Here is a 25422-nt window from a genome sequence, read left to right on the forward strand (position 1 = left end):
TGCCAGGGTGCTCTCGGAGCTGAGCCAGGGCCCTGGTGCAGGTGGACTTCTGTGTGTGAACTGTCAGCATCCCAGCAGCTGCTCAAGCGGGCAGGACGCTGGCCTTCTGGGACCGCCCGTGTGTGTGGCTCTGTGCCGCCCCCGAGCTGTTTTGTGGCCATCTAAATGGCCCTTTCCCTGATGGTTTCCTGGGGGTGTGATATGTGGGCTGCTTTTGTTTGGCACCTTTGTCCATCCCCCTGAATTCTGCTAGAAGTATGGACTTTCCCTTTCCTCGACACATCACGGCGCCTGTCTTTTCCCACACCCCTCATTTTATCGACACAGGCTCTCTGCACCTCCCCCCCATGTGTGTCTAGATGGGACACCTGCACCCTCCTGTTGCTCCAGGGATTCCTACAGCTCCGCTGGGGGGAGGGGCGGACACCAGACAATGAGCTTTAACTAAGCACCTTCCCACCTCTGGCTCCTGTGTGTGTTATAGATCCCATATATCCTTCCCGAAGGACAGATTTGGGTGTGACTACATCTTACTCCCTTTCAGAACCTTTATTTCCGTAAAAAGGTGTGTGGATTTGCTGATACGTGGATCCTAAAAGGTTTATCCTGCAGTCTACTTTTCTGAGTAATGAATTATTGGTGTCTCACCAACTACACCAACTTACAAAAGAAATATAATCTTGCAATATTTTACATCATAATGTATAATTCCTACATAAAATAGAACTATTAAACTCTGAAGCCATACATTTTTAATTCAGTTATCCATTCCATTAGCTTGAAAATTTCTTATTCAGCTTTATGGTGATTATTGATAAATATTGTCTCATTTCCGAAGTCTTTTTGTAGTTTTAGGGAGATAGACACAGGTATTTATTCAAAAGGTACAGGTATTAAATATGAAGTGGTTTTGAGAGCTTTCTCCTAGCACTGAAAGGGAGCTGCTGGTGACAGCATGTGTTAGACGCCCTGCCTGGACACTTGGGCATATTTGTGTGTACACGCATGGACTGACGCGGACGGGGTGTGTGTAGGCACTGCGGGTGTGGTGTGGACGGGGTCTCTTTGGGGTTTTGACCTGAAGCTGATGGTTGGTGTCCACCCTAAGGTGGGACAGGTGGAGGCGTGTGCAGTATCGGGGTCTGGGGGTGGTGCTGGTCCCTCCTCCACGATTCTATTGCCCGCGTTTACGTTACGCATGTGTGATTGGTGACACCTGATTCCTTTCCTCCTCCCTCCTCCCGTGGACTTGCCAGCGGAGTTGAGGAAGAGCAGCACCTCCTCTCCGTGGTGAAGCATCTGGACCTGGAACTGGGTCGGCTGAAATCTGAATTGTCCAGTTGGCAGCATTTGAAAACCAGCTGTGAAGAGGTCGATACCATCCAAGGAAAGGCAAGTTACAAAATGTTTTCTCACAGAAAGGAAAAGAACACTTGAATTGAAGATTTAGGTTTATTAAGTTGATTTCAATTTTCTCTAGAACCTTTATTTTCTTACATATGAAGTTTTTAAACATCTAAGATAGAGTAGTTAATATTCAACTCTCCTGGCATTTCCTGTGATACGTTAACGCTTCAGTGTGCTTCTTTTTTCCACACTTTCTTTATGTACATACGGCTGTGTGCCAGCACAAATTCGGGGGTCCGCCGTTCACGTGTCTTCAGCGCAGTGGAGTCACACTGCCCTCTGCAGCTCTGCTTGGTGTGGTCACGTATCAGGCGGTGTCAGGCCCGTGCACCCTTATGCAAGAGAGGAAGTCCAGACCTTTGTAGCTGCGTGAAGATGAAAAAACAAATGTTTGGGGCGCCTGGGTGGCTCAGTTGGTTGGGTGACTGCCTTCGGCTCAGGTCATGATCCTGGAGTCCCGGGATCGAGTCCCGCATCAGGCTCCCTGCTCGGCGGGGAGTCTGCTTCTCCCTCTGACCCTCCCCTGTCTCATGCTCTCTCTCTCTATCTCATTCTCTCTCTCAAATAAATAAATAAAATCTTTAAAAAAAAAAGAAAAAACAAATGTTTGAATGGCAGAAGTCATGGGTTGGGCAAAGGCAGATAGTGGATTGGGAAAAAGTATTCGCAATACAGGCGATAAACTTACTCCGCTCTGCAAAGAGCTCCTGAAGTTGCCAGGAAAGGAGACCATGGGAACGTGGACAAAGCACGTGAGCAGGCCACTCAGTTCCACTAACTGGGTTTGCAGGAAGGAGAACAGTTGCCCCAGTGCTGACCTGGTGGCGTCGTGTGTTTTCTTGCAGCCTTTTGGGGGTGGGATGTCTTAGGGTACTACCAGTTACAGAGATGCATACTCTTGCAAGTAGCAGCCTCACTCTTGGGACTTAACCAACAGAAGTGAAAGCTCTGGGCAGACAGGCCCGAGGAGGACGTAGCAGGGTGTCTATGGTGGGGGGTGCCACAGAGCTCTGGGAGTGGCTGAGCTGGGCCTCCCTGCATTATTTCTCTGTGCATCTCTCGTGCCAAGCAAGAAGCGGAGGTGTGTAGAAATAACGTGCAAGGGCATTTCTAGCGTACGTGAAGTAACACTTTAGTTGTTGGCGTGACTGAGTCCTTACCAGACTGAGTTTGAGGACAAGGGGCTCCCCTGTCTCCACACCTGACCCACGGGGGCGCCCCGCTTGGTAAATGCCCTCTGAGGAACACACGCAGGAGCAGGCCGGCAAGGTGGACGGAGCCACTGTCCTTGGCTCTCTGGGTGCGCACTGCGCTTTTCTGTTCCTGTTCTCTGTAACGTATTCCAGCATTTTTGGAGAGGTTCTCAAATTGTAAAGGGGGAGAATTGTCGCATTTACATTATGGATATTTGAGAAGCTTTGTGATAGTGTCGAGGTGTTAAGGTGACAGAAGCGAAGTGTTGAGATGATTTTGTTAGAACAGTAACTTCATGTTCTGCTTGTGAATGGTTTTCCTAGGTAGACGCCCAGGTCCGAGAAACCATCAAACTCATGTTCTCGGACGGGGAGCAGGGCGGTTCTCTCGAATGGCTGCTACAGACGGTTTCTTCTCGGTTCGTAAGCAAGGACGACCTGCAGGTTTTATTACGGGATTTGGAGCTGCAGATCCTGAAGAACATTACACACTACATCTCTGTGACGAAGCAGGTTCCAGATTCTGAAACCGTAGTATCTGCTGCAAAGGAGGCAGGGATTTCCGGAATCACAGAAGCGGTAAGCGCACAGCGAGAAATGCAGTGCGTGTCGTAATGGAGCTGGTGACCTGGTTACTGAGCTGACATGGGGGGATGCCAGAGGTGCTCAGCACGGCGTGGGGTGCGGGGAAGCTGCAGCTGCTGCGGCGGTTACCCAGCTGTGCACCTGGGCGGCCACACACCTTGTGAAATCACAGGACTTGCCCAGGAATATGGTGCCGGGCTGCCATCCCAGACTCTAGTCCTTGCTTTGTCGTATTCTGTGGAACCCACGGGTTCTCCGGTTCATGATTGTCGTGGCTGTGTGTGAGAGCCCTGGGTGACAGGGCAACCCCGTCCCATGTCCACGTGTTGGCCCTTGTGCTGGGGCGCAGGACTGAACCCCCTGCCAAGCCTGTTATCCCCAAATGCAGTTAACTGAAAATGTATTCTTGATGGAAATGTCTGGCCTTCGTTTCTGCATTAACACTGAGTCTTGTCTCCCCACTGTGCACTTGGCTGTGTCCAGCAAGCACGTGTCATCGTGAACAATGCCTTGAAGCTGTATTCCCAGGATAAGACTGGCATGGTGGACTTTGCTCTGGAGTCTGGCGGTGAGTAAACTCCTGGTTACCGAATACAGTGGTCACCTCTTGGCCCGCTGTGACCCCCCCCCCCACTTCCACGCAGTCTGGAACCCGATGCCAAGAAAGCATCACTCCGGGTATGCCCCGCGCGCTCTTGCTTTAGGGTCAGACAGCTTCTCCCGTGGAAGGGCTGCTGGGGGCGCATGTGGCTCTCACATCAGTGGGCATCAGCACAATCCCAGTTTGGGGGCTATGTCAGAGCTCACTGCCACAGAAACACCGATTATGGGCTCGCGTGTGGTGAAGTGTGTTTAAGCGTAGAAGTGCCGTAACGGACACGAGAGCAGACTGTTTCCCAGAGCGCCCAGACACGAAGACGTGTCCCTCCAGGCATTCAGTGAGCGATGGGTTTGTGCCTACTGCACGCAGGGACCGTCCCGGGTACCAGCAGCCCCGGCCCCGCAGGAGCCTTCCCTCCGTGGGGGAGATGGTGGCAGACAGCAACCCGTGATACCCAGCCGTGAGGACGGCTCCTGAGTGAGCGGAGTGGTGGGGTGCTGCTTTTGTTCCACAGAGAAATGAAGGGGAACGTGGTGGCCTGTTAAGTCGGGGAGGTGGTGCGTGCAGTAGGCACGCGGGCTCGGGACCCCGTCCTCAGGGCCAGGTGTATTTGAGCCATCCCAGTGGTGGGCTAGTGAAGTGTCGTGGTCCACACGTCTTCTGTCACCTACCCCCTCAGCGACATTTGGGACAGCGCCCCCGGATCAAGCACGGGAGCATTTCTGTGAGGAAACAGGTGAATGTCCAACTACACAAGAGGGGTGAAGACTCTGAGGGACATCACGTCTGTTCAGGGGAGGTTTGGGTGCCATCTGTGTCACCGAAAGTCTTGGTTTCCTGAGTTTTTAAAATTTAGGACTTGCAGATCAACAGCTAGTGAACCAGCATTTTGTCTCAGAGAAAGGGAGGTTCTTCACGCACGGTAGCCGATGAAAGGGTCGGAGAGCCCTTCAGGGTGACTTGGTTTACCCTCACCCGGCACTGTAGGCAGTCTGCGTGATGCCCCGGTCAGGAACCTGGTCCCCGCAGGCCCCGCACTGGCCCGGGGCCGCCGCTGCGTGCGAAACCCCCCCCCACACACACATTCTCCCACGTTCTCCGGGTGTCCTCTGAACTGTTGTGTGCGTTATGTTCTATGGAGAATGACTCTTTTAGACTATGAAGTGATTTTAGTTAACATGTTTTTGAAATTCAGTGATTTATGAAGAAACCATTTCAATTCAGAGACTTCAAGTGCTGTTTTAACCACTCAGCTGGGGCATTATTTTCTCAGGAGCATAACTAATCCTGACGGACTTGTATGTCCTGTAGAATTTTGGTAATTTTGATGTTCAGTGCGTTACTTGGGGAATTCACTGACTTTTTGTAAGTTAAAAGAATATTTTTTATAGCGTCCATATTTAAGGATTTTTTTTTTAATGAGGGTAGAATATTTAAAAAGGTAATCGAGAGGTTCAGAAGTTCAGGTCTGTTGATGAGCAAGGTCAACATTGCTTTGTCTTTTTGTGCAAATTCCTGGTTCTGCCTGTTCACGATCAGAGGAAGAGTCCTCACGCGGCCCCCCCAACTTGGGAACCCCCATCTCTTCAAATACAAACTTCTCAGCAGCTTTTATCTGATTTTAGTTGTTTTTTTTTTTTTTAAAGACTTTATTTGACAGAGACACAGCGAGAGAGGGAACACAAGCAGGGCGAGTGGGAGAGGGAGAAGCAGGCTTCCCGCGGAGCAGGGAGCCCGACGCGGGGCTCGATCCCAGGACCCTGGGATCATGACCTGAGCCGAAGGCAGACGCTTAATGACTGAGCCACCCAGGCGCCCTCGCTTTTATTTTATATTATTACTGTTTTTTTTTTTTTTTTTTTGAGAGTTTGTTGTTGTTGCTTCCCACACCATCTTGTTTGGTTTGGCATCAGCACCGTGTCTGCCCTATTTCTTGTTGAGGGTCAAATGGACACTTTTTTAATGTTTTTGGGTTTTTTTTGAAGGAGGTGTAATTTGCATAACCTAAACTACACCCTGTTAAAGCATTATGATTCGGTGGTTTCTCGTGTATTCACTCCCAGAATACGTATGTTACCCCAAATAGAGCCATGGACCTGTTCTGTTAGCAGACGGGGCCCCCGCCCCCCGAGCAGCCGCTGAGAGCATCCTGTCGCTATGGCCTGTGGGTAGTGGGCCCTCTAACGACACACATGCCTGTCAGGGAACTTCAGTGCCTGTCGGAGTCGTTGCTCTTTCTTAGTGGAAGGCACGAGAGTTCATTTAGAGTCCCCTTTGCCGCTTTGGGAGGTGGCACCCGTGTCCTGAAGCAGCTGCAGACTTTAACCCCGAACTTGGAAAAGGTCAACATGAGCCTGGACTGTTCTTTGTAGAAGTTAAAAGCTTGAGAATGTTCGCCCCTTCCAGTGAATCCCTGCCGGGTAAGGAGACTCCTTCCCAATGGGATCATTGCAGACCCTGAGGCAGCTCTGAACTCTGCTTTAAGGTGGGAGCATCCTGAGCACGCGCTGTTCTGAGACGTACGAGACCAAGACCGCGCTCATCAGCCTGTTTGGGATCCCGCTCTGGTACTTCTCCCAGTCCCCGCGCGTCGTGATCCAGGTGAGTCCTGATCTGGGTCCCCCCACCCCAACCGTGACCCTGGTGGGAGCCAGGAGCCGCGTTGTGGCCGCTTTTACTGCAGCATCACGTACGTCCCAAGGGCTCAGCTCCATGGGTTCGCACAGAGCGACACCCCAGCACCGCCCCAGAGGGGGACCTCTGCTGCCCTCACTTAGGCTGTGCATCGTGCCCTTGTCCCTCTGGGTCATCCCTGCAGCGCGAGCCGCTGGTGCCCTGTTGCAGCCCAGGTGACGGCCGAGGGTGTTCCCTCGTGAGACAAGGTGGTGCTTCGTGGTCCGTGAGGAGGCAGAGCGGGTGGAGACCTCTCCCCTGCACCGCCGTGCGCTGCACACAGCACGCACCAGCTGGCAGGGCTTCGCTCTCCCTCTCCGGAGCCTCCGTGGGCTGCTCTTGGGGTGCATGGCCACTTGTGCCTGGCTTGTGTCACACAGTTGGTCCCCGAGACTGAGGAGGAAGAATTTAAATCGTCCCGTGTTTGTTTCCTCTCGTAAAGTGCTGCCTTGTGTTACTTCTTTGAAGAAGTCCTTTTCTGGGCGCCTGGGTGGCTCAGTTGGTTGAGCGACTGCCTTCGGCTCAGGTCATGATCCCGGAGTCCTGGGATCGAGTCCCACATCGGGCTCCCTGCTCAGCGGGGAGCCTGCTTCTCCCTCTGATCCTCTACCCTCTCATGCTGTTTCTCTCTCTCTCTCAAATAAATAAATGAAATCTTTAAAAAAAAAAAAAAAAAAAAAAAAGAAGTCCTTTTCTTCAAAACAAGAATTCACGAACTAATTCACAAACTAGTCTGACCGTGAGGTATCAGGAACTTAAGATTTCCATGCCCTGATGCTGTCGTGGTCCTGTCATCCTTGGGAGCCCGGCTGGCAGTGGGTGCGTGTGGGCAGCTTCCCTGCAGGCCTGAGCCCCTGCCAGACGTACCCGGCCGTCTGTTGGGGCGCCGTCGCTCCCCCGGCACCGGTTTGTGGCTGCTTACAGGATCCCTCAGGCGCGTTGCCTTGGCTGCCTCGGACAGTGCAGAGGGCTTGATGGTCTCGACGTCCCTGCGATACCCCACTGACCACGGCATTGTGCCCGTTAGCCAGCTGGATCCGGTGGTCTGGAAGTAGCTGGCACTTCAGATGTTAGATGTATGTGAGCGAGGGAATGCTTTGTCAGGAGAATTTCCACAGGAACTGGAACCGGGAGGGAGGAATAGGAGAAACTGTTACCTGTAATGAGATCGGAGGAATAGGTGATTGCCTTCTTAGAAGTAAAGAGAATTTTTATAGAACCTGGCAACGGCAGACACAGAATCCGCTCCTCCTTCCGTGACCAAGCCGGGGTTGGGGGGGACACACCTGAGATAGTGTCCCCCAGCCCTCCCAGGGCCCTACCTTTTTGTAGAGGGCACAGCCAGGGCTCACTGAATCATGTCATCCCCTGGAACACACGCGAAGCCCAGCCTCCATGGTGCTGGGGAAGCTGTTCCCAGGCAGGGGACTCCTAGAGGCACTTTGCTGTCAACAGCACCCAGAGGGGTGCCAAAGGGACCTGCAGTGTCCCTGCAGTGCCGTCTGGGGACAGTGCGTAATCCTTGAGGGCCCAGATCATTTTCACAGGGCAGGCAGAAAGGATGCGTAGATCAAGAACAAAAAGGGTACAGCAAGAATGAGTCCAAGCATAAGCACATGGTGGAGGGATCACCACACCCCTGCCCCTACCTCTCCCGTTCCACCTCACGGGCGGCTGCGCGCCATGCCCCTGACTCGTGCGCTTGGCGTCTTCTGCTCAGCACAGCACGTTCAGCTAAGGCCCTTGTCAGTAGGCATGGTAGCTCCTCTTTTGCTATTAAAAGTCCTCTCCCAGCAAAATATCCTCACGCCTGTCAATTTTGTATTTTTGCCAGTGTATCTTAGGCACGGCAGGGGATTGCTGGGTCAGAGGGTTGATGCGTAAGGAGCTCTTACGGATTTTGCCAAACGACACTCCTCGAAGGGGGTACGTTGTACGTACTGACCAGCAGTTAGTGTGCGTGGTTCCACAGGCTCTTCCGTTATTGTTGACCTTTTCGGTGAGAAAGGATAACACCTGTGGTTTAAGTGTGTATTTCTCTTGTAATTATGTAAGGTGGAGCATCTTTTCCCATGTTTGAGGACCATTTAAATTTACTTTTTTTAAAAACGTGTTTGCCTCGCCCATTTTTGTTGAAGGTGCTGGTTGTTGTAACTGTCGGGAGGCTCACTCCCGTACTGGAGACAGCCACCCTCTGGGGCTTAAGTTGCAAATGCCTTTCCCCAGTTTGTCGTTTGATTTTTGCTTATGGTTTTTTATTTTGTAAAAAGTCTTTTGTTTCTATTTCAGTGTTATTAGTGTTTTCTCCTTGTGTTTCTGTATCTTAAGTTTTAAAACGTCAGACACATTTTCAAGAGCTTGTTTCACTACAGTTGACCCTTCACGGGGGTTTGAGCTGCGCACGTTTGCTTGGTAGGTGTGTGTTTGTAAATGCAATGCTGGAACTGTGTGTTTCCTCTTCCTTATGATTTCCTTAATAACAGTTTCTTTTCTCCAGCTTATTTCATTGTAAGAATACAGCAGATCACACCCGTATAAACCATGTGTTGATCGACTTTCTGTGATTGGTGAGGCTTCTGGTGGCTGCTAGTGGTTAAGTGTGTGGGGAGTCAGAAGTTACACGTGGAGTTCTCACTGTGCCAGGGGTCAGTGCTCCAGCCTCTACATTAATCAGATGGATTAAGTCATTGTCTTTTGTCTCTTCCCTAGCCTGACATACATCCAGGTAACTGCTGGGCATTCAGAGGCTCCCAGGGCTACCTCGTGGTGAGGCTGTCCATGAAGATCCGCCCAACCACCTTCACTCTGGAGCACATACCAAAGACGTTGTCGCCCACGGGCAACATCACCAGCGCTCCCAAGGACTTCGCAGTCTATGTGAGTGAGCCGGGTCCCAGTTCTCCTCCTCCTCCTCCCACTCTGGGACTTGCCCAAAGATGAGCCCCGCAGAAGAGGCTGTTCCTGGTGTTGCTGGCTCCTGTCCTCCCCTCAGCCCTTCAGTGCTCTAAGCAGATGAGATGCCGAGGGCACCACCCAGTCCTTTCCTGGGGAGGGCAGCTTGTAGGGACTATGTTCTCTGCCACCCAGCCTGTGGACCTGGAGAGTTCGGTTTCCAGAGAACGTGTGGCCGTTGGGCTGTGAAGGCAGCTGTGACAACTGTTTCCTGCCGAATTGACAGGAAACTTCCAACACGCAAGTTGGAAAAAGAGCACTCAGGATTCCCGTTGCACGCTGTGGCATTTTCTGCTCTCTCCTTTCTCCCTGTAAAAAAAGTACAGTCGAGACAACACAGTTCATAGAATTTTGTTTCGTGCCTTAAAAAAACAAATTTCCCATAGATATTTTTTGATGGCAATTAACTTTTTTTTTTTTTAAGATTTGAGTGAGAGAGGGGCGCCTGGGTGGCTCAGTCAGTTAGGCGTCTGCCTTCGGCTCAGGTCATGATCCCGGGGTCCTGGGATTGGGCCCCGCATCGGGCTCCCTGCTCGGCAGGAAGCCTGCTTCTCCCTCTCCTACTCCCCCTGCTTGTGTTCCCTCTCTCGCTATGTCTCTCTCTGTCAAATAAATAAAATCTAAAAAAAAAAAATTGAGTGAGAGAGAGAGAGTGGGGGGAGGGACAGAGGGAGAGGGAGAAGCAGACTCCCCGCTGAGCAGGGAGCCCAATGTGGGGCTCGATCCCAGGACTCTGGGATCATGACCTGAGCTGCAGGCAGACCCTTAACCGACTGAGCCACCCAGGCGCCCCTGATGGCAATTAACTCTTTGCACACATTTTTTAATAGCATAAAATACCATTTTGTAGCTAAACCTGGATGTACCTCTCCAGTTTGCCGCTGTGACACCAGCTCTCCTCACTCCCTTAGACCAGACTCACTGCAGAGGGGGCAGAGGGGGCGGACGGGGTGTGAGTGTCTGCAGGGCCACTGACCCATTGCTGTGGGCGGGTTACCAGCACTGACCTCCCTGTGCCCTCTTGTTCTCATCTCCGCTAACTTGACAGGTGAAAACAGCGTATTTCATCTACGTTGCTATGCATTTCACATGCACTTTCCTTTTTTTTTTTGGTAGGTTTGTCTTGTTTTTATTCATTTATCTTTTGGGATCTTAGTTTCCCTATGCATAACTGAGCGCTTTCTACAGAAACGTTAGTCACGTCTCATGTACGGACACACTTTCCCAGTGTTGGTCCCGATGCTGCGTTTGGCCACGTGTGCCCATGGCCCATCGTTGCTTCCATGCCTCCCACACCGAGCAATCCTTCCCCATGACGACACACTCCCCAACAGTCACCTCTACTTCCTGCTGGTAACTTCCTTCTTGTGGCAAAACACACACCAGAGTCACCCCCTTCCCTGTCTGAAGTATGCAGTTCCCTGGACTTTGGCACATTGGCACAGCTGTCCTTCCTAGAACTCGCTCATCTTCCCAGACAGAGGCTCTGTACCCATGGCACACCAGCCCCTGGCACCCCCGTCTGCTCTCTGTGCAAGGTGGCCTATTGTCCTTTTCCCGGGCTCATCAGGAACCCTGGGGTTCCACTCTGGAGCCTTGAGGGCACCGTGGGCCACATGGGTGACAGAGTGCTCTGTGCAGTTGGGCAGTCAGTCCTGTGTCTCTCGTTAGCTTGCCAGCTGCAGTGTGGTTCTCCCTATCTTGTGTGTGATTGGTGAGGCTTCTGGTGGCTGCTAGTGGTAAAGTGTGTGGGGAGTCAGAAGTTACACGTGGAGTTCTCACTGTGCCAGGGGTCAGTGCCCCAGCCTCTACATTAATCAGGAGGAATAACAGCTGTCTCGAGGGGTTGTCGTGGATTGTGTGACGTCCTTAACAAAGTGCCAAGCGTTTAACAGGAAGGCCTTATTAATGCTTTCATCCTCCCAGATTATGTCGAGGGGAAGCAACCCTAATTAATGCAGTGTTTTTTTCCAGTACTTAATGACTATCTGGTTTTGGTTTCAGGGATTAGAAAATGAATACCAAGAGGAAGGGCAGCTTCTGGGACAGTTTATGTATGATCAAGAAGGGGAATCACTCCAGATGTTCCATATTCTGGTGAGGACTTGCATGGCTCCCAGGGGCCCATGGGTTCCTCCTGTCGGGTGGGCAGGACAAAGCTGCCCAGGGGTGTATGTGGGCATTAGCCCCTGAGAAAAGTGGAATCTGAGCTTCCCAGCTCTTCCCAAATGAGCCTTTGTAGTGTATACTCTGCACACAGGCGTCCTGATACACTCATAGTACATCTGTGGCTTGTGAGGAGTTCCGTTTTGCCTGAGCTCTGTGTTCTGCGATAGATGACGGAGTTCACACTAAGACCTAATCTCCGACGTGGCTGCTTCCTGTCAAATATGTCAGAGTTGGGGAAGTGATTGGGCCTGGGGTGTTGTGAATTAAGTGTGACCCATTCCCTTTCGATTTCAGAAAAAACCTGACGGAACTTTCCAGATAGTGGAGCTTCGGATTCTCTCCAACTGGGGCCATCCTGAGTACACGTGTCTCTATCGGTTCAGGGTTCACGGAGAGCCTGTCAAGTAGAGACCCTCCTATGGTTCTTGTACATTTTGTATATACGGGGACAGCGTCAAACACTGGAGCCCTTCCTGAACCAGGGCACCTGGAGCATCGGGAGGACATCACCCCTAAATAAACTGCCAGTGGGAGCTGATGCCCCGCTCACTCGTCTGTCCACAGGAAACACTGCATGTCGAATGCCTGGCTTCCCTGAGATCCGCTGGCCACAGCCCATCTCTGGGAATCCATTGGAACATGTGGTTGTTAGGGGGTTTGTTTTGAACATAAAGCTCTTGATACTTGTATTCTCTTGACATCAGGAACAAAGCAAGTGAAGCTACAGGTCAAAGTGTTCTTGAAGCTTTGATATTTAGCCTTTCACTGGCCCTTCTACAGGACTTTGGGGGCAGACCTATTTCATCTGTTCCATCCAGCGCACGTTTCTTTCAGGGAAAAACAATGCCACCAAATTTCAGAGTTCTGAAATCCTTTCCTTTAGGAGAGGGTTTCTCCTTTCTTCAGCACCAGTAGTTAATGTAAGTTCCCGGGTGGGGAAGTAACTGTTCCTCTACTTCATTTGCTCCTGCTTCTGAGAAAGACTTTTACAGTCAGGCCTGGGTGTGTTGTTTCTGTTCAGGATCCAGGGCGATTCGTTTTGTCGTGGGCTTGAAGTGGGTCTGATTTGAAAGGGGGTGGTGGTCTGGATCTCAGCCAACGCCTGAACGGAGTGCTCAGGTCTCAGCGAGGCTCCGCCCCTTGGGGCCACCCTGGAGTTGGACCTCACAGTGTCTGTAGGATCCCAGAAATCCAACCTTAGGGGATGTCATCAGGTTGTGTTTTAAATTTTGCTGAAAGTTGAACACTAATGTGCTGCCAGTCTTTCAGAATCTTCAGTTTTTACTCTACTGATGGCTCTCCAAGGAGACTGTCCAGTGTGGCAAATTCACCATTACGTTGTAGGTTTATAATTTTTCTTACGGCGGCACTTTCGTCCTGGCTCTAGTTGGGATTTGCCTCTTACTACGACTGTCGGCCATTCTCAATTCCTAGGAGGCTCGTTTTGTTTATAATTAATATTTAATATTTAGACTATTTTACTGAGCAGACTTTATAAATAATGAGGTATTTGCAAGGCACTTAAAGTGTTACAGATGTTTTAAAAATTATTTAAGTTTTATTGGGTTAAGACAGTCTTTCGGTGTTCTCATAAACACTATTTTCAGAAACAAAGTGATGGTGCTGACTGGGGTTTTATGTGTACTGCACAACTGTCCTCGACTACATAAAGTAGCATTTTTTCACTCTTAGAATTGGAACTAAATAATGCCTATGCAGTTAAGTTGGATAAAATGTATACAGATGTTTCAGATATTACAGGATAAATATATAAATCAAAATTTCCTATATAAAACAATTTGGGAGTTGGGTGGAAATATTTTGAATATTTATTTTTAAAGATGCAGAATAGGACTTTGTGCACGGTATTTTTGTAAATGCTTTTCAAAATACTTGTCTTTGGTAGTGCTTCTTTTGCTGCCACCAAATTGATAAGATGCTATTGAAATGTTTAAATAAAGAGTTTAAATTTTTAAAAGTGCATATGATGTTTCCAGTGAAGAATAAACGGTCTCTTTCTTTCCTCAGTTTGCCTTGTTCCTGCCCCTGAGGGTGTGGGGGCGGGACCAGTGCGTGAAACGTATTCCTGCTGCCTCTGCCCTCTGAGGTTCCAGGTCAGCAGGTGCTTGATGTCAAAGGAACACCCGTATCATCGGGGTGTCTGCTCCAGAAGGCAGGTGTGGGACAGAAGCTCATTTTCAAGCCTACCCCAGGGTTGGCGCGTTGAGTAAACATTTACTGAGGGCCCACTGCGTGTGGCGTGCTGAGCTAAGATTCACTGGTGAGCAAGGACGAAGCGCCTCTCCTTCGGGAGCTGCAGCGCGGGCAGCACGAGGGCCGAGAGTCCGGAAGGGACCGTGGAGGCGAGGACAGCCCAGGGCCGCCATGCTTGTGCCTCCCTGGTCGTGGATTTTCAGGGGCAACCAGCATTCCCATGTTGTTTTTATCCTTCTGTAAACCCCTCTGCCCACTAGCAAAAATGTGCGTATACTTTACCGCTGTTCACACAAATGGCGGACTCAATGTACTGTTTCGTGTCTCCCTTGTTTTGGTTACGGAACAGATCTTGGAGATTGCCTATCCATAAAGAACTTGTTAAAAAACAGCTCTACTGTTGTTTGCATGGATATACTCTTTAGTTTGAACCAGTCCCCAGTGGATGGACATTTGTTTGAATTTTTCCGTATACAAACAGTAGGTGTGCAAAGAAGGAACACTGTGTATTCCATACCCTTGGGAGTCTGGAGTTGGCTGACCCCAAAATCCAGGGGACCTTCAAATGGAAAAATGGCTTAAGTTGTGCTTCCTCCCCAGGCCCTGTCCTCGTGCCTAGAACCCGTCCGCTGCCCCCGTCCCTGCCCCCGTGCCCGGAACCGATCCGCTGCCCCCGTCCCCGGAACCCGTCCGCTGCCCCCGTCCCTGCCCCCGTGCCCGGAACCGGTCCGCTGCCCCCGTCCCTGCCCCCGTGCCCGGAACCGGTCCGCTGCCCCCGTCCCTGCCCCCGTGCCCGGAACCCGTCCGCTGCCCCCGTCCCTGCCCCCGTCCCCGGAACCCGTCCGCTGCCCGCATCCCTGTCCCTGTGCTCGTTCTTGTCCCCGTCTCCCCCCAGACCTCCAGCTCCGCGTTAACAGGCGGTTCTGTGTCCAAGCGAGCCGACGATTGCTCCTTCTCGAGCAATGACTTGTCACCCGGACTTGGACCTCTCTTTGGTCCCCAAACCCGGCCAAACAGGACCCGGCTTTAGTCACCCTCACCTCCCCAGGGCGGCCTGCGGCAGAAAGCATGAAAACATGGCTTTTATTTCAAAACCTCGGCATCCCCACCACTGAACTAGTGCTTGCTAAGCCTCGGGCCAGCCGCTCGGGCGCACTCGTGCCGGGTAGGCCCAGCCCCCGCGCTCTGCCGTCACGGGCCGTCGCCATTGTAGCGTCAGCGTGCCCCCTACGGTCACGTGCGCGCCCACCGCGGTTCCGCCCCGCGGCCGCGAAGCCGCCCAACGCAGGCTCCGCGGGCCCGCCCCCCGGTCACGTGGCCGCCCGCCGCAGGGTCTGCGGCCCCGCCCCGCGGTCACGTGGCCGCCTGCCGGTGCGCCCGCCTCCAGCTACGCGCGGCTCCTCGCGGGCCACCGTAGAGGGCGTCGGGCGGCCGCCGGGACGGAAGCCGAGAGGCGCTGCCGACCGCGCCTGCGACAGCGTCAGCCCTGCGCGGAGCGCCGGCCCGATGGCGGCGGCGGCGATGGCCGAGCAGGAGAGCGCCCGGAACGGCGCCCGGAACCGCGGCGGGGTCCAGCGCGTGGAGGGCAAGCTACGCGCCAGCGTCGAGAAGGGCGACTACTACGAGGCGCACCAAATGTACCGGACCCTCTTCTTCAGGTAGCCGCGGTGCTGCGGCCGCCGCCTTCCAGGGCTTTCCGCCGAGCCCGGCGCCCCGCCTCCGGCCGTCTCCCATTGGCCGCGCCGCGCCGCCCCGCGTCCCCGTTGGCTCGCGCTGCTGCCTGTCGCCGCGGCGGTCGGAGCAGGCGGGCGGCCGGGAGGCGGAGGATGGAGGACGCCGGCCCCGGCCCCTGCCCCTGCCCCAGCCCGGCGTCTCCTCCCCGGCCTCCCTCTGCCCGACCCTCTCCCCCCTCCCCGGGCCCCGACCTGGCGTCGCCCATCCGCGGCCTCGCCTGGACCGAGCGCCGGGGTCTGCGGCCCCCGGCGTTCCGGTCGTGCGGGTGAAACGTGCTCCTGCCCCGCGGCCCCCGCGGCTCGCGCCGGAGCACCGTGTCTGTGAGCCCGGCGCCACGCCTGCACCCGCGCGGTCGGGGGCTGCAGGAACGCGGGGGGCCCCGGCAGCGCGGCGAGACCTGAGGGTTGGGGGGATGCTGGGGGCCCGGCGGCGAGTCCCGGGGGCTAAGGGCGCTGGGGAGCTCCGGGGCCGCGCGGGGCTCACTGCGCGTGCCGGGGGGGGACTGCCGCGGGGCGCGCTGAAATCAAAGGTGCTTTTTTCGTGCGGCTCCGGCGCGTCGGCAGGTGTGTGGCCTGCGGCGGTCCCCGCGTGGGCTGCGCGGTCACGGGAGCTGTGCTGTGACACGCTGCTGCTGTGACCTGAGTCGTCGTCGCGTGTGTGGGGCCCTCGGCGATCCTGGACGGTCCGGGCGGAGCAGTGGGGGGGTTCGCTGGGATGGGGTAGGTCTGAACGACAGGTGTAGGGGTTTAGTCCGGCCCGTGGAGGGCCTTTTCTGCCCGAACTGTTGCGGTAGGGTACTGAAGGGCCGTTGGGGCGGCCCTTTTCACCATTCAGGCCTAGACTTTGATATTGTCTGTAAGTGACAAGACGGATCAGCGTCTCCGGGGACTCTCAGGTCCTGTTCCGGCCATGCTCGGGCTCCGCGGCTTGGAGGAAGCCCGGGTAGGAGTGAGCACAGCTGGGCGTAGGCCTCCTCCGCCTGGCAGCTTCACCAGCCAGAAGTCCGCGTGAGGGAAGCTTTTCCAGCGCTCCAGATTGGCCCGGGTGCTTGCTGTTCTCTTTATGTAGATATTTCCCCGCTGATTAATCAGCAAAACTGGATCTTCCCAAAAATAAACAATGTTTCTTTTTTGAGACAGTTTTGCTCTGTGGGACGAGCTGTGAAGAGGCAAGTGTGTCTGCCCACGTTTGGAGGTGGTGATGGAAAGCAGGCTCCCCACCCTCAGCCTTCACTTGGCTTCGGATTCCACCTGTGCTGTGTGATCTAAGACCAGCCTTGGCTTCCTCATGGGGCATCTGGGGTGCACCTACACCGCTCGGGAGTTGGGAAAAATAAATCATCTGCCATGGCCGATGATATGGTGGCATTCATGGCCATCCGTAAGGCCTGGCTGAACTAGCCTGGAGTTGTCCCTGACTCCCAGGGTACCGTCCCTGCAGACCTGTGATTTCAGCCCCGTTGAGACCCTCCTGGGTGTGCGGCTCCTGGACGAGTCTGATGCACTGGGTTATACTAGGTTCTTGGTCTTTCTGTAAGTCGATATATGTGTCCGTATTTAAGTGTTTACGTGAAAGGTGCAGTTTGATGCATTTTGGCATGTATGTTCCCATGAAACTACCCCCAGTCAAGATACGGAGAACATCCATCACCGAAAATTCACCGCAAAGGTTCTTTCTCTGTTCTCAGAATCCATCTCTCACACCCCTTGCCCCAGGCAGCCACTGCTCTCTGCGGCCCATAGGTTGATTTGCATTTTCTAGAATGTTTTGTAAGTGGAATCATATCCTCTTTTTGTACATCTTGAGTTTACACAGCATGATCATTTGGAGATTTACCCACGTGTGAAGTACTAGTTCATTTCTGTTGCCGAGTGGTGTTCTGTGGTGTGGATGGACCACAGCTTGTTACCTACTCACCTGTTTGCATACATTCACCAAATTGCTGTTTGTTTTTTTTTTAACATTCTATTTATTTGAGAGAGAGCGTGTGTGCGCAGGAGAGCACGAACAAGGGAAGGGGCAGAGGGGGGAGGAAGAAGCAGCCTCCCTGCTGAGCAGGGGTCTCAGTCCCACGACCCTGAGATCAGGGCCTGAGCCGAAGAGAGAAGCTTAACTCACTAAGCCACCCAGGTGCCCCCAAACTGCACTGTTTTAATTGTGTTTCCCAGCAGTTGAAGGAGAAGGGGGCACGCAGTCGGGCAGTGCGGTGGGTCAGACTTACTCCGTGCGCGGGCCTCAGGTGTGGGCAGTAGTTGGGGCCTGGTGGCGCGGCTGGGGGCTCTGACCACTCGGTGCTGCTGGTGTCAGTGGGTGGCCACCCAGTGTCTCAGATCTTTCTCTTCCAGGACGAGGAGGGAATGCGCTTTCCAAGCCTGTGGGTTTATTGGTGCTCGGTCCTCCTCCACCCCCTTTCTGGCTTCCATGGCTGTTTTGCGGGGTGGCCAGAGGGCCCCTTGCCCAGTATTAGGATTGTCACCTCCCGGGAGGGCCTCTGCAGCCAGCCTGCCTCCCCCTCAGGGGCCTTTCTGAGATTTGTGTGGTTTTGCCTCTTAAATGAAGAAAAATTTTTTAAGAGAGAAACTTACAGGGGCGCCTGGGTGGCTCACTTGGTTAAGCGTCTGCCTTTGGCTCGGGTCATGATCCTGGGATCCTGGGGTCCTGGGATCGAGCCCCGTGGGGAGTCTGCTTCTCCCTCTGCTCCCCCTCCAGTCAGTTGTTGGCTGGCAGATGACACCGGCATGTGCCCACAAGGTGTGCTGAGCAGGTACCCTGCCGTTGGGGCTGCATGGACGGTGCCGGGCTGGAGGGTTCTTACTCCATCTGCTCTCAGCGCCCCGGAGCCTTGGACCCAGATGATAAATTCCTTTCCATTCCCTGAGTTCTGCAGAAAGAAGCACGTTCATTTCTCAGGGTTGCCTTTCGCTGTTTGTTTTCGGCTTTCCTTGATCTGCAACAGGTGATTTCACCTGGATGGGAAGAGTGTTGGACAGGGCGCTTTGCCCCGCCCCCCCGGGCCCCCAGGCGGGTGCTTGAAAGCAGGCCCTGTTACCCCAGGGATTTGCTGTCACCTGCTTGTTAGCAACTTCTTTTATCTGGTGTTCTGAGAGGTGGTCTCTTGCTGTGCATCAGACGGAGGAGTCCAGAGTTCTGTCCTGTCTTTTGTAAGTAGCAGCATGCTGGCAAGATTGTCACTTAGGATAAGTGCCTATACATCCATGGAAATGGCAGCATGAGGTGGTGTGCCTCCGAATACTTGTCTTTCCAGAACAGTCCGTGGCAGTGCTGGCCCCAGGTCATGTGCAGGGCGGCTCCTGGCAGGACCAGACTGGGATGAGCAGGGTTGGTGTGGGAGTAGGCTGTGTGCGTGCGCGTGCGAAGGAGAGAGAGAGGGCTCTCAAAAGCGCTGTTGCAGAAACCACAGGCTGTGCAGATGACCTGCAGGCTGGCAGTGGTTTTCTTTCTTGGGGTGCGGGTTCTTCTCTCCAGCCCCACCCCCCTACCCAGCAGATGGGGTCTTCTGTTGGGGCGTGTCTGGGCCAGCTGGGTTCCCGTGTGTGACTGTGATGGGGTTGTGTTCTTCTGGGGAGTTGTCTGGTTGTGGAACCTTTTTGAAGAAAATACCTTTTCTGTGGTTAATTGAACAGCCAAGCGCTCGCATTCCCACCTGACCCGTCGGTCCGGGTGAGCTGCAGACAGGCTCCCAGGTGCGTGTGTTTGGTGTTTGCCTGTCTCGGTAGCACCTCCGTGCTGCTGCTTCAGTATCTTTAATTGGTTGTGTCTTAACTGGGAGCCACAGACTTGACTGGTTGTATTTCTTTTCTGATGATCATGGAGTTAAATTCCAGCCAGTGAATGGAGCATCCGGCATCACCTGTGCTTAGCTCCATGTGTGCTTTGGGAAGCCGCTTCCTGCTGTTGCCTTTCTCTCCGACCCAGCTGTGCTTCGCTGAACTTGGTCTGTTGCAGACGGACCATCCTCCCGTTGTTTGTGTTGAGTTAGTTGCTGGGCTCTGGCCGCTCTGTGTTTCTGTCTCTGCAGTTCAGGAAACTGAGAAATGTGCTCAAAGTGGGAAAGTGAGTCAGGCCAGAGGGGTGGAGGGGCCCTTAGGGGGCGGGGTAAGAGGAGAGCACAGGGAGGGGGTGGGGACCGCAGTGACATCACAGTGGGTGCTGCGTGTGTGTGTGTGTGTGTGTGTGTGTCCCCCACCTGTGAGTCTCCGTCCTGGAGCTCCCGCTGTCCCAACCCCTGAGCGCAGCCTTGACCCTTGGTTCTCTGATGGACCCCAGTGTGCCGCTCTGTCCCCCACGCAGCTCCTACCACCGGGGCAGGCCTGTGCTTCAAGGTGGAAGTCAGCCAGCCTTTCTCTGGGTCCTGCTGAAACCCTTGAGCTGCTCCAGGCTTGTTTAGGTGCAGACGACATCCCCTGCGGGCGCTGCTCTCCAATGTGGGGCACAGGTCTGCTTGTCCCCTGAGGTCCGAGCTGCTGACAGCAGGGACTCCGTGTGTACCAGGGGGACGTGGGCCATGGAGCACCCCAGCGTGGAGCCTGGACAGACTCTGAGGGGGGCAGGGTGCTGTGACCGCTGGGTGAGGTGGTGGGCCTCAGGAAACAACACACAGCTCCACTCCATCTTTGGTAGGAGGCCTGTGCGCCTGCGTGCCCGTGTACGGGATTGTTTGCTTTATGAAGCTTTCACGTTGACGCAAACGTTTTATCTTTAGCATGTAATCTCCAAACTATAGCCATTGGGCTGGGTGAACATCATCAACAGGTATGTCAGACTCTGGAGGATGTGTGTGGTGGAGCATCTGCCTAACTGGACCTAACTGGGGCTCTGCTCTCTCTCTCTCTCTCTCTCTCTCACACAGATACATGTCACAGAGCAAGCACACAGAGGCGCGGGAACTCATGTGCTCAGGGGCACTGCTGTTCTTCAGCCACGGCCAAGTACGCAGGGGCCTCGTCCCCTTCCCTGCTTGGGGCCTGCGGGTTGGAAAAGGACCTTCCAGGGAGAGGCCTTGTTGTTGGCACTGGCCACAGCCAGGCGAGTGTCCTCGTGTCCCGGGGCACTAAGAGAGCTGGTGCCCGTGCACCTGGGGTCTTGGTCCTTCAGGCCGCACTGCCGAGTGAGTGCTGGGCTCAGAGTAGCGTCCTTAGCTTCGGTCCACCGTGCGTTGCTAGCTGGAAACCAGAGTGGCCGTCCAGCTTTGCCGTGGCTTCTGAGAACAAGCCAGAGCTGTTTTTGTGATTTTTACTCACTTCCATGTTTTATAGCAAAATAGTGCCGCGGACTTGTCCATGCTGGTCTTAGAGTCGCTGGAGAAGGCAGAAGTCGAGGTGGCCGATGAGCTGCTGGGTGAGGCTTTATTACTGTGCATGAGGTACCTTCTCATGTGGAATAGGACACCCCTGTGCACAGTCTGTGGCGGATGGTGGCCTCTGGTTTGTCCGAGAGACCTGGCTTGCCAGCCTGCCCCATGTGGTAAATGTGCAATGGGGGAGGTCCTTCTTAGGAGCTGCCCAGCCAGAAGAATGGAGGAGGGGCCTGCTCCCGGCCTCTGCACCCCAGTGTGTTACCTCCCTACCTGCCCAGGTCTTGCTCCTCTGCGGGCCAGCTCCCTGCTAGAGCCCACCCTCCCACCCAGCTCCCCGACAAAGGCTGAGCCATGAGGCCACAAAAGAGCATGTGGCTGCTGGCTCTGCAGCTGAGAGGTCGGTGGGGGGGGTCCTGGGACCTGGGGGTGGGAGGATGCATGATGAGGACACCCCGGCATGCCAGTTTCCAGGTTTTGAAGTGAAGTAATTGTTGTAGTGAACTTCTGTAAGATACAGCATACAGAGCTGAGCAGTAGCGTGTTTCTTTGGGTAAGAGTCTGTGTTTGTGTTGTTTTAGAAAATCTGGCCAAACTGTTCAGTTTGATGGACCCAAATTCTCCAGAACGAGTGGCTTTTGTGTCTCGAGCCCTGAAGTGGTCCAGTGGAGGATCTGGGAAACTGGGCCACCCCCGGCTCCACCAGCTGCTGGCCCTCACCCTCTGGAAAGGTAGGCCGGGGGCACTTGTGCAGACAGCAGCTCTCAGGGGCGGGTGCGAGCCGTCCCGGGGACAGCTGTCCCTTCTTATGCCCCATGCGGCTTGTATTTGTGTTAGCCGCTTTAATCAGGTGAACTCATGGGCCACAGGAGGTAAGGAGGGGAGATTTTGCTCTCCACCGGCCTGGCCCTTCCTGCCCGTGGGCCTTGACCGTACCCCCACCAGCCTCCTTTCTGGGACATCCTCCCCAGACCGGCCCTCTGATGGCACCCTGCTCTGTGTTTTCTTCACATTTATCTCAGCTTCTGAATAAGCATTTGTGGGGACTATTCAGTCCACGAAGGGGGGATCCTGGTAGTTCCTGGGTGTGGTTCCCATCCTGAGCTCTGAGTCTTGCTCTCAGGCACAGGAAAAGGCATTTGGTTGGGTGCCCTGAACAGCGTTTGTTCAGGAGAATTTGAAGAGCTGTCTCCTACGTGGTGAGTACCTTGCAGGCAGCTCATTCACAGTGCATCAGCCTTCGTGGGGGTACGGCTGGGCAAGGGGTAGGTGAAGGGATGTGATGGTGGGCAGGTGCCTTGGTGGGAGCAGAGGGGCAGCCTCCTTCACTTGGGGGCAGCCTTCCACCAGCAATGTCTGTGACAGCAAGCTCCTCCTGGAAACAGCCTGCTTGCAGCAGGCGGCACGGTGGTCAGACAGACGGATCTGTCTCCTCCACGGTCAGCGGGCCCAGGGCGCGTTCCTGCTTGTGGTGGGCACCCGCCATGAGCCCAGCACTTGTTCATGCTGGGAAGCCAGCCGTGTGAGCATCTGCGGGCAGTGGTGCTCACTCCACTGTGTGTCCCCACCCGCTGTGACCCACGAGGCGGGAGGTTTCTCCGTTCCCTGCGTGCTGGCACGCTAGCCCTACCCTCACCCCGGAGGGACATGACGAGAAAACGGTCAGATGTCAGTTCAAAGGTTGGACAGTCAAGGAAACGCTCCTTGGAGGGTGCAGTGGAATCCCTCCCCCACCCCTATCCAAGAAGCATGTGGGGCCCGAGAACTAGCAGCTGACACCTCGAGGCCGGGGCCGTCGCCATCGTGGGCTCCCTCCTCTGCTGGCACACGTTTCCCGGGGGCGCCTTGCTCCTCCGGACTTGGCCTCAGCCCGCCGCCCTGGCCTGCCCAGCTGGCATGGTCCCCGTGTATTTTCTGTCTGTCCCGCCCGCAGGACACTAGTGTGCGTTCGCTGAGCTCGGTGGGGGGCCATCTGCACTCGCCAGCCTGGCGGGGGTGCCCTGGACTCCCGCCTTGTCCCCCAGGGGTGCTCAGTCTGCACGTGCAGGGGGCTGGCAGCGCCTGCGGCAACCCTCTGTGATCAGCGAGCGTTGATTTGGCACCGTTACGCCCGGTCTGTGTTTGTGGGTGTGTGGGGAGATGCCAGGAAGAAAATGGGGCATGACCCAGTGTCTGTGGCAAAGAAGCAGAACTGAGGCTTCAAGAGTCCTCAGAGCCCTCGCTGGCTGAGAGCCAGCTGTAAGGCGTGGATGTTTAACGGGACGGTTTTAAAATTCAAGAGACCGCAGTTACACGTAGTGCTTGAGGCACAGACCCCAAGTAGAGGAGCGCGGATTCCACGTCCTGTCCTGCTCTGCAATGTCCACGGTGTCTGGAGGCTGTGCTTAGGGATGTCTGCTGAGCTGTGGTGCCTGGGGCAGGCCCAGGTGGGGACCTCCGGGGAGGTGTGTCCCCCGATGGGGGCGGAGCCATCTGCCACCACGTCGGCTTGCCGTCCGCAGCTCGCCGCCTCTGGGCGTGTTCGCTGCGTGTGGTGGTCCGTTATTCAGGCGTCCCTCGTTCGGTTGCGCGCGTTTTACAAAGTCAGGGTTTGTGGCGGCCCTGCCTCGAGCAAGCTTGCTGGCGCCACGTTGCCAACCGCATTGTTCACTTGGTGTCCCCGCGTCACAGTCGGGTCGTTCTAGCAACAGCGCAGGCTTTATCGTTATAACTTGTTACGATGGTCTGTGACCGTGGTCTCTGATACTGTCCTGGTTTTGGGGCGCCAGGAGCTGCGTTCATGGAAGAGGGTGGATTTCACCGATAAATGTGTGTATGCTGACTGCTCTACCAACCAGCCCGTCCCACGTCTGTCCCCTTCTTCCGGCCTCTGTGTTTCCTGAGACCCAACGGTATTGAAATTGGGCCAGTTCATGACCCTACAGTGGCCTCTGTCCGAGTGAAAGGAAGAGTCCTACGTCTCTCATTTTAAGTAACACACTTCCGATGGTTCAGCTCAGTGAGGATGGCTTGTCCAAAGCTGAGGTAGGCTGAAAGCCAGGCCTCTTGTACCAAACAGCAAGTAGTGAACGCAAAGCACCCGCTCCTGAAGGACGTGACAAGGGTTAGTCCAGTGACACGTGAATGAAGGGAAAGCTGATACGGAGACAGTTTGAGTGGTCAGGATAGAAGATCAGCCACAAAATTCCCTCAAGGCAAAGCCTGATCCGGAGCGAGGCCTTGACTCTCCTCAGTTCCATGAAGGCTGAAGGAGGTGAGGAGGCTGCAGAACGAGGGTTTGAAGCTAGCAGAGGCTGGTTCGTGGGGTTTTAGGGAAGAGGTATTCGCCATAACCTAAAAGTGCACAGTGACCTAGAAGCTGCGGCAAGTGACCCTGAAGGTCTGGCTGATACCTTACTGAAGGTGTCCGCACTCGACAGATTTTCAGTGACGATGAAACAGCCTGATAGAAGAAGATGCCGTCTAGGGCTTTCAGGACTTATGTACCTAGAGAGAAGTCAACGTCTGGCTTCAAAGCTCCAAAAGACAAGCTGATTCTCTTGTTAGGGGCTAATACAGGTGGTAACGTTAAGTTGAAGCCAATGCTCATTTACCATTCTGAAAATCTTAGGGCCCTTAAGAATTAGGCTAAATCTACTCTGCCTGTCCTGTATAAATGCAACAACAAAGCCTGGATGACAGTGAATCTATTTACAACATGCTTTACTGAACAGTAAGCCCACTGTCGAGACCTACTGCTCAGAAAAAAGATTCCTTTCAAAATAGTACTGCTTGCTGACAATGCACCTGGTCACCCAAGAGCCCTGATGGAGACGAGCAGCAAGATAAATGTTTTCATGCCTGACACAACATCCATTCTGCAGCCCAAGGATCAAGGAGTCATTTCAACCTTCAGGTCTTATTATTTAATAAATACACTCCGTAAGGCTATCGCCGCCATAGACAGTGATTCCTCTGACGGTTCGGGGAAAAGTCCATTGAACACTTCCCAGAAAGGATTCATCGTTCTAGATGTCACTGAGAACATCCATAATTTATAGGAAGAGGTCAAAATATCAGTAGTGACAGCAGTTTGATAGACATTGATTCCAAACCTCATGGACGAGTTTGAGGGGTTCAAGACTCCATGGAGGAAGGCACTGCAGATGTGGTGGAAACAGCACGAGAACTAGAATCAGCAGTGGAGCCTGAACGTGGGACCCAACTGCTGCCATCTCACACTTGAACGGACGAGGATCTGCGTCTTATGGAGGAGCAAATAAACTGGTTTCCTGAGATGGGATCCACTCCCGGTGAAGATGCTGTGACGACTGTTGAAGTGACCACAAAGAATTCAGAGGATCATACGAGCTGAGCTGATAAAGCAGCAGTGGGGTGTCAGACGACTGACTCCCAGGCTGAAAGAAGTTCTCCTGTGGGTAGAATGCTATCCAACAGCATCCCACACTATAGAGAAATCCCTCATGAAAGGAAGCGTCCATCAGTGCAGCAAACGTCAGTGCTGTCTGATTTTAAGAACTTGGCATGGCCACCCCAGCCTTCAGCAGCCACCACCCTGATCAGTCAGCAGCCATCGATGA

General features: G+C 54.2%; 2 protein-coding genes across 8 annotated transcripts in view; both read left to right on the forward strand.

Annotated features, from left to right (window-relative positions):
* SUN1 (Sad1 and UNC84 domain containing 1) overlaps positions 1 to 13607 on the forward strand; it is a 300496-nt gene extending 286889 nt beyond the window's left edge. For all 7 annotated transcript variants that reach the window (XM_081819203.1, XM_081819207.1, XM_081819206.1 and 4 more), the window contains 7 exons: positions 1257 to 1396; positions 2929 to 3179; positions 3669 to 3753; positions 6272 to 6387; positions 9169 to 9336; positions 11416 to 11508; positions 11875 to 13607. In XM_081819203.1, coding sequence (XP_081675329.1) covers positions 1257 to 1396; positions 2929 to 3179; positions 3669 to 3753; positions 6272 to 6387; positions 9169 to 9336; positions 11416 to 11508; positions 11875 to 11988 — 967 coding nt within the window. In that variant the 3' untranslated portion in view covers positions 11989 to 13607. The remainder of the gene's footprint in view (positions 1 to 1256; positions 1397 to 2928; positions 3180 to 3668; positions 3754 to 6271; positions 6388 to 9168; positions 9337 to 11415; positions 11509 to 11874) is intronic.
* Positions 13608 to 15211: 1604 nt separating this feature from the next.
* On the forward strand, positions 15212 to 24730 carry GET4 (guided entry of tail-anchored proteins factor 4). The gene is made up of 4 exons (XM_081819193.1): positions 15212 to 15452; positions 20399 to 20477; positions 20805 to 20886; positions 21424 to 24730. The coding sequence occupies exons 1-4, from the start codon at positions 15301 to 15303 to the stop codon at positions 21873 to 21875; spliced, it is 765 nt and encodes a 254-aa protein (XP_081675319.1). The 5' UTR covers positions 15212 to 15300; the 3' UTR covers positions 21876 to 24730.
* The last annotated feature ends 692 nt before the right edge of the window (positions 24731 to 25422 follow it).

This window comes from Leptonychotes weddellii, chromosome 5, assembly GCF_054177405.1.
Source record: "Leptonychotes weddellii isolate Sample4059 chromosome 5, ASM5417740v2, whole genome shotgun sequence".
Classification (NCBI taxonomy): domain Eukaryota; kingdom Metazoa; phylum Chordata; class Mammalia; order Carnivora; family Phocidae; genus Leptonychotes; species Leptonychotes weddellii.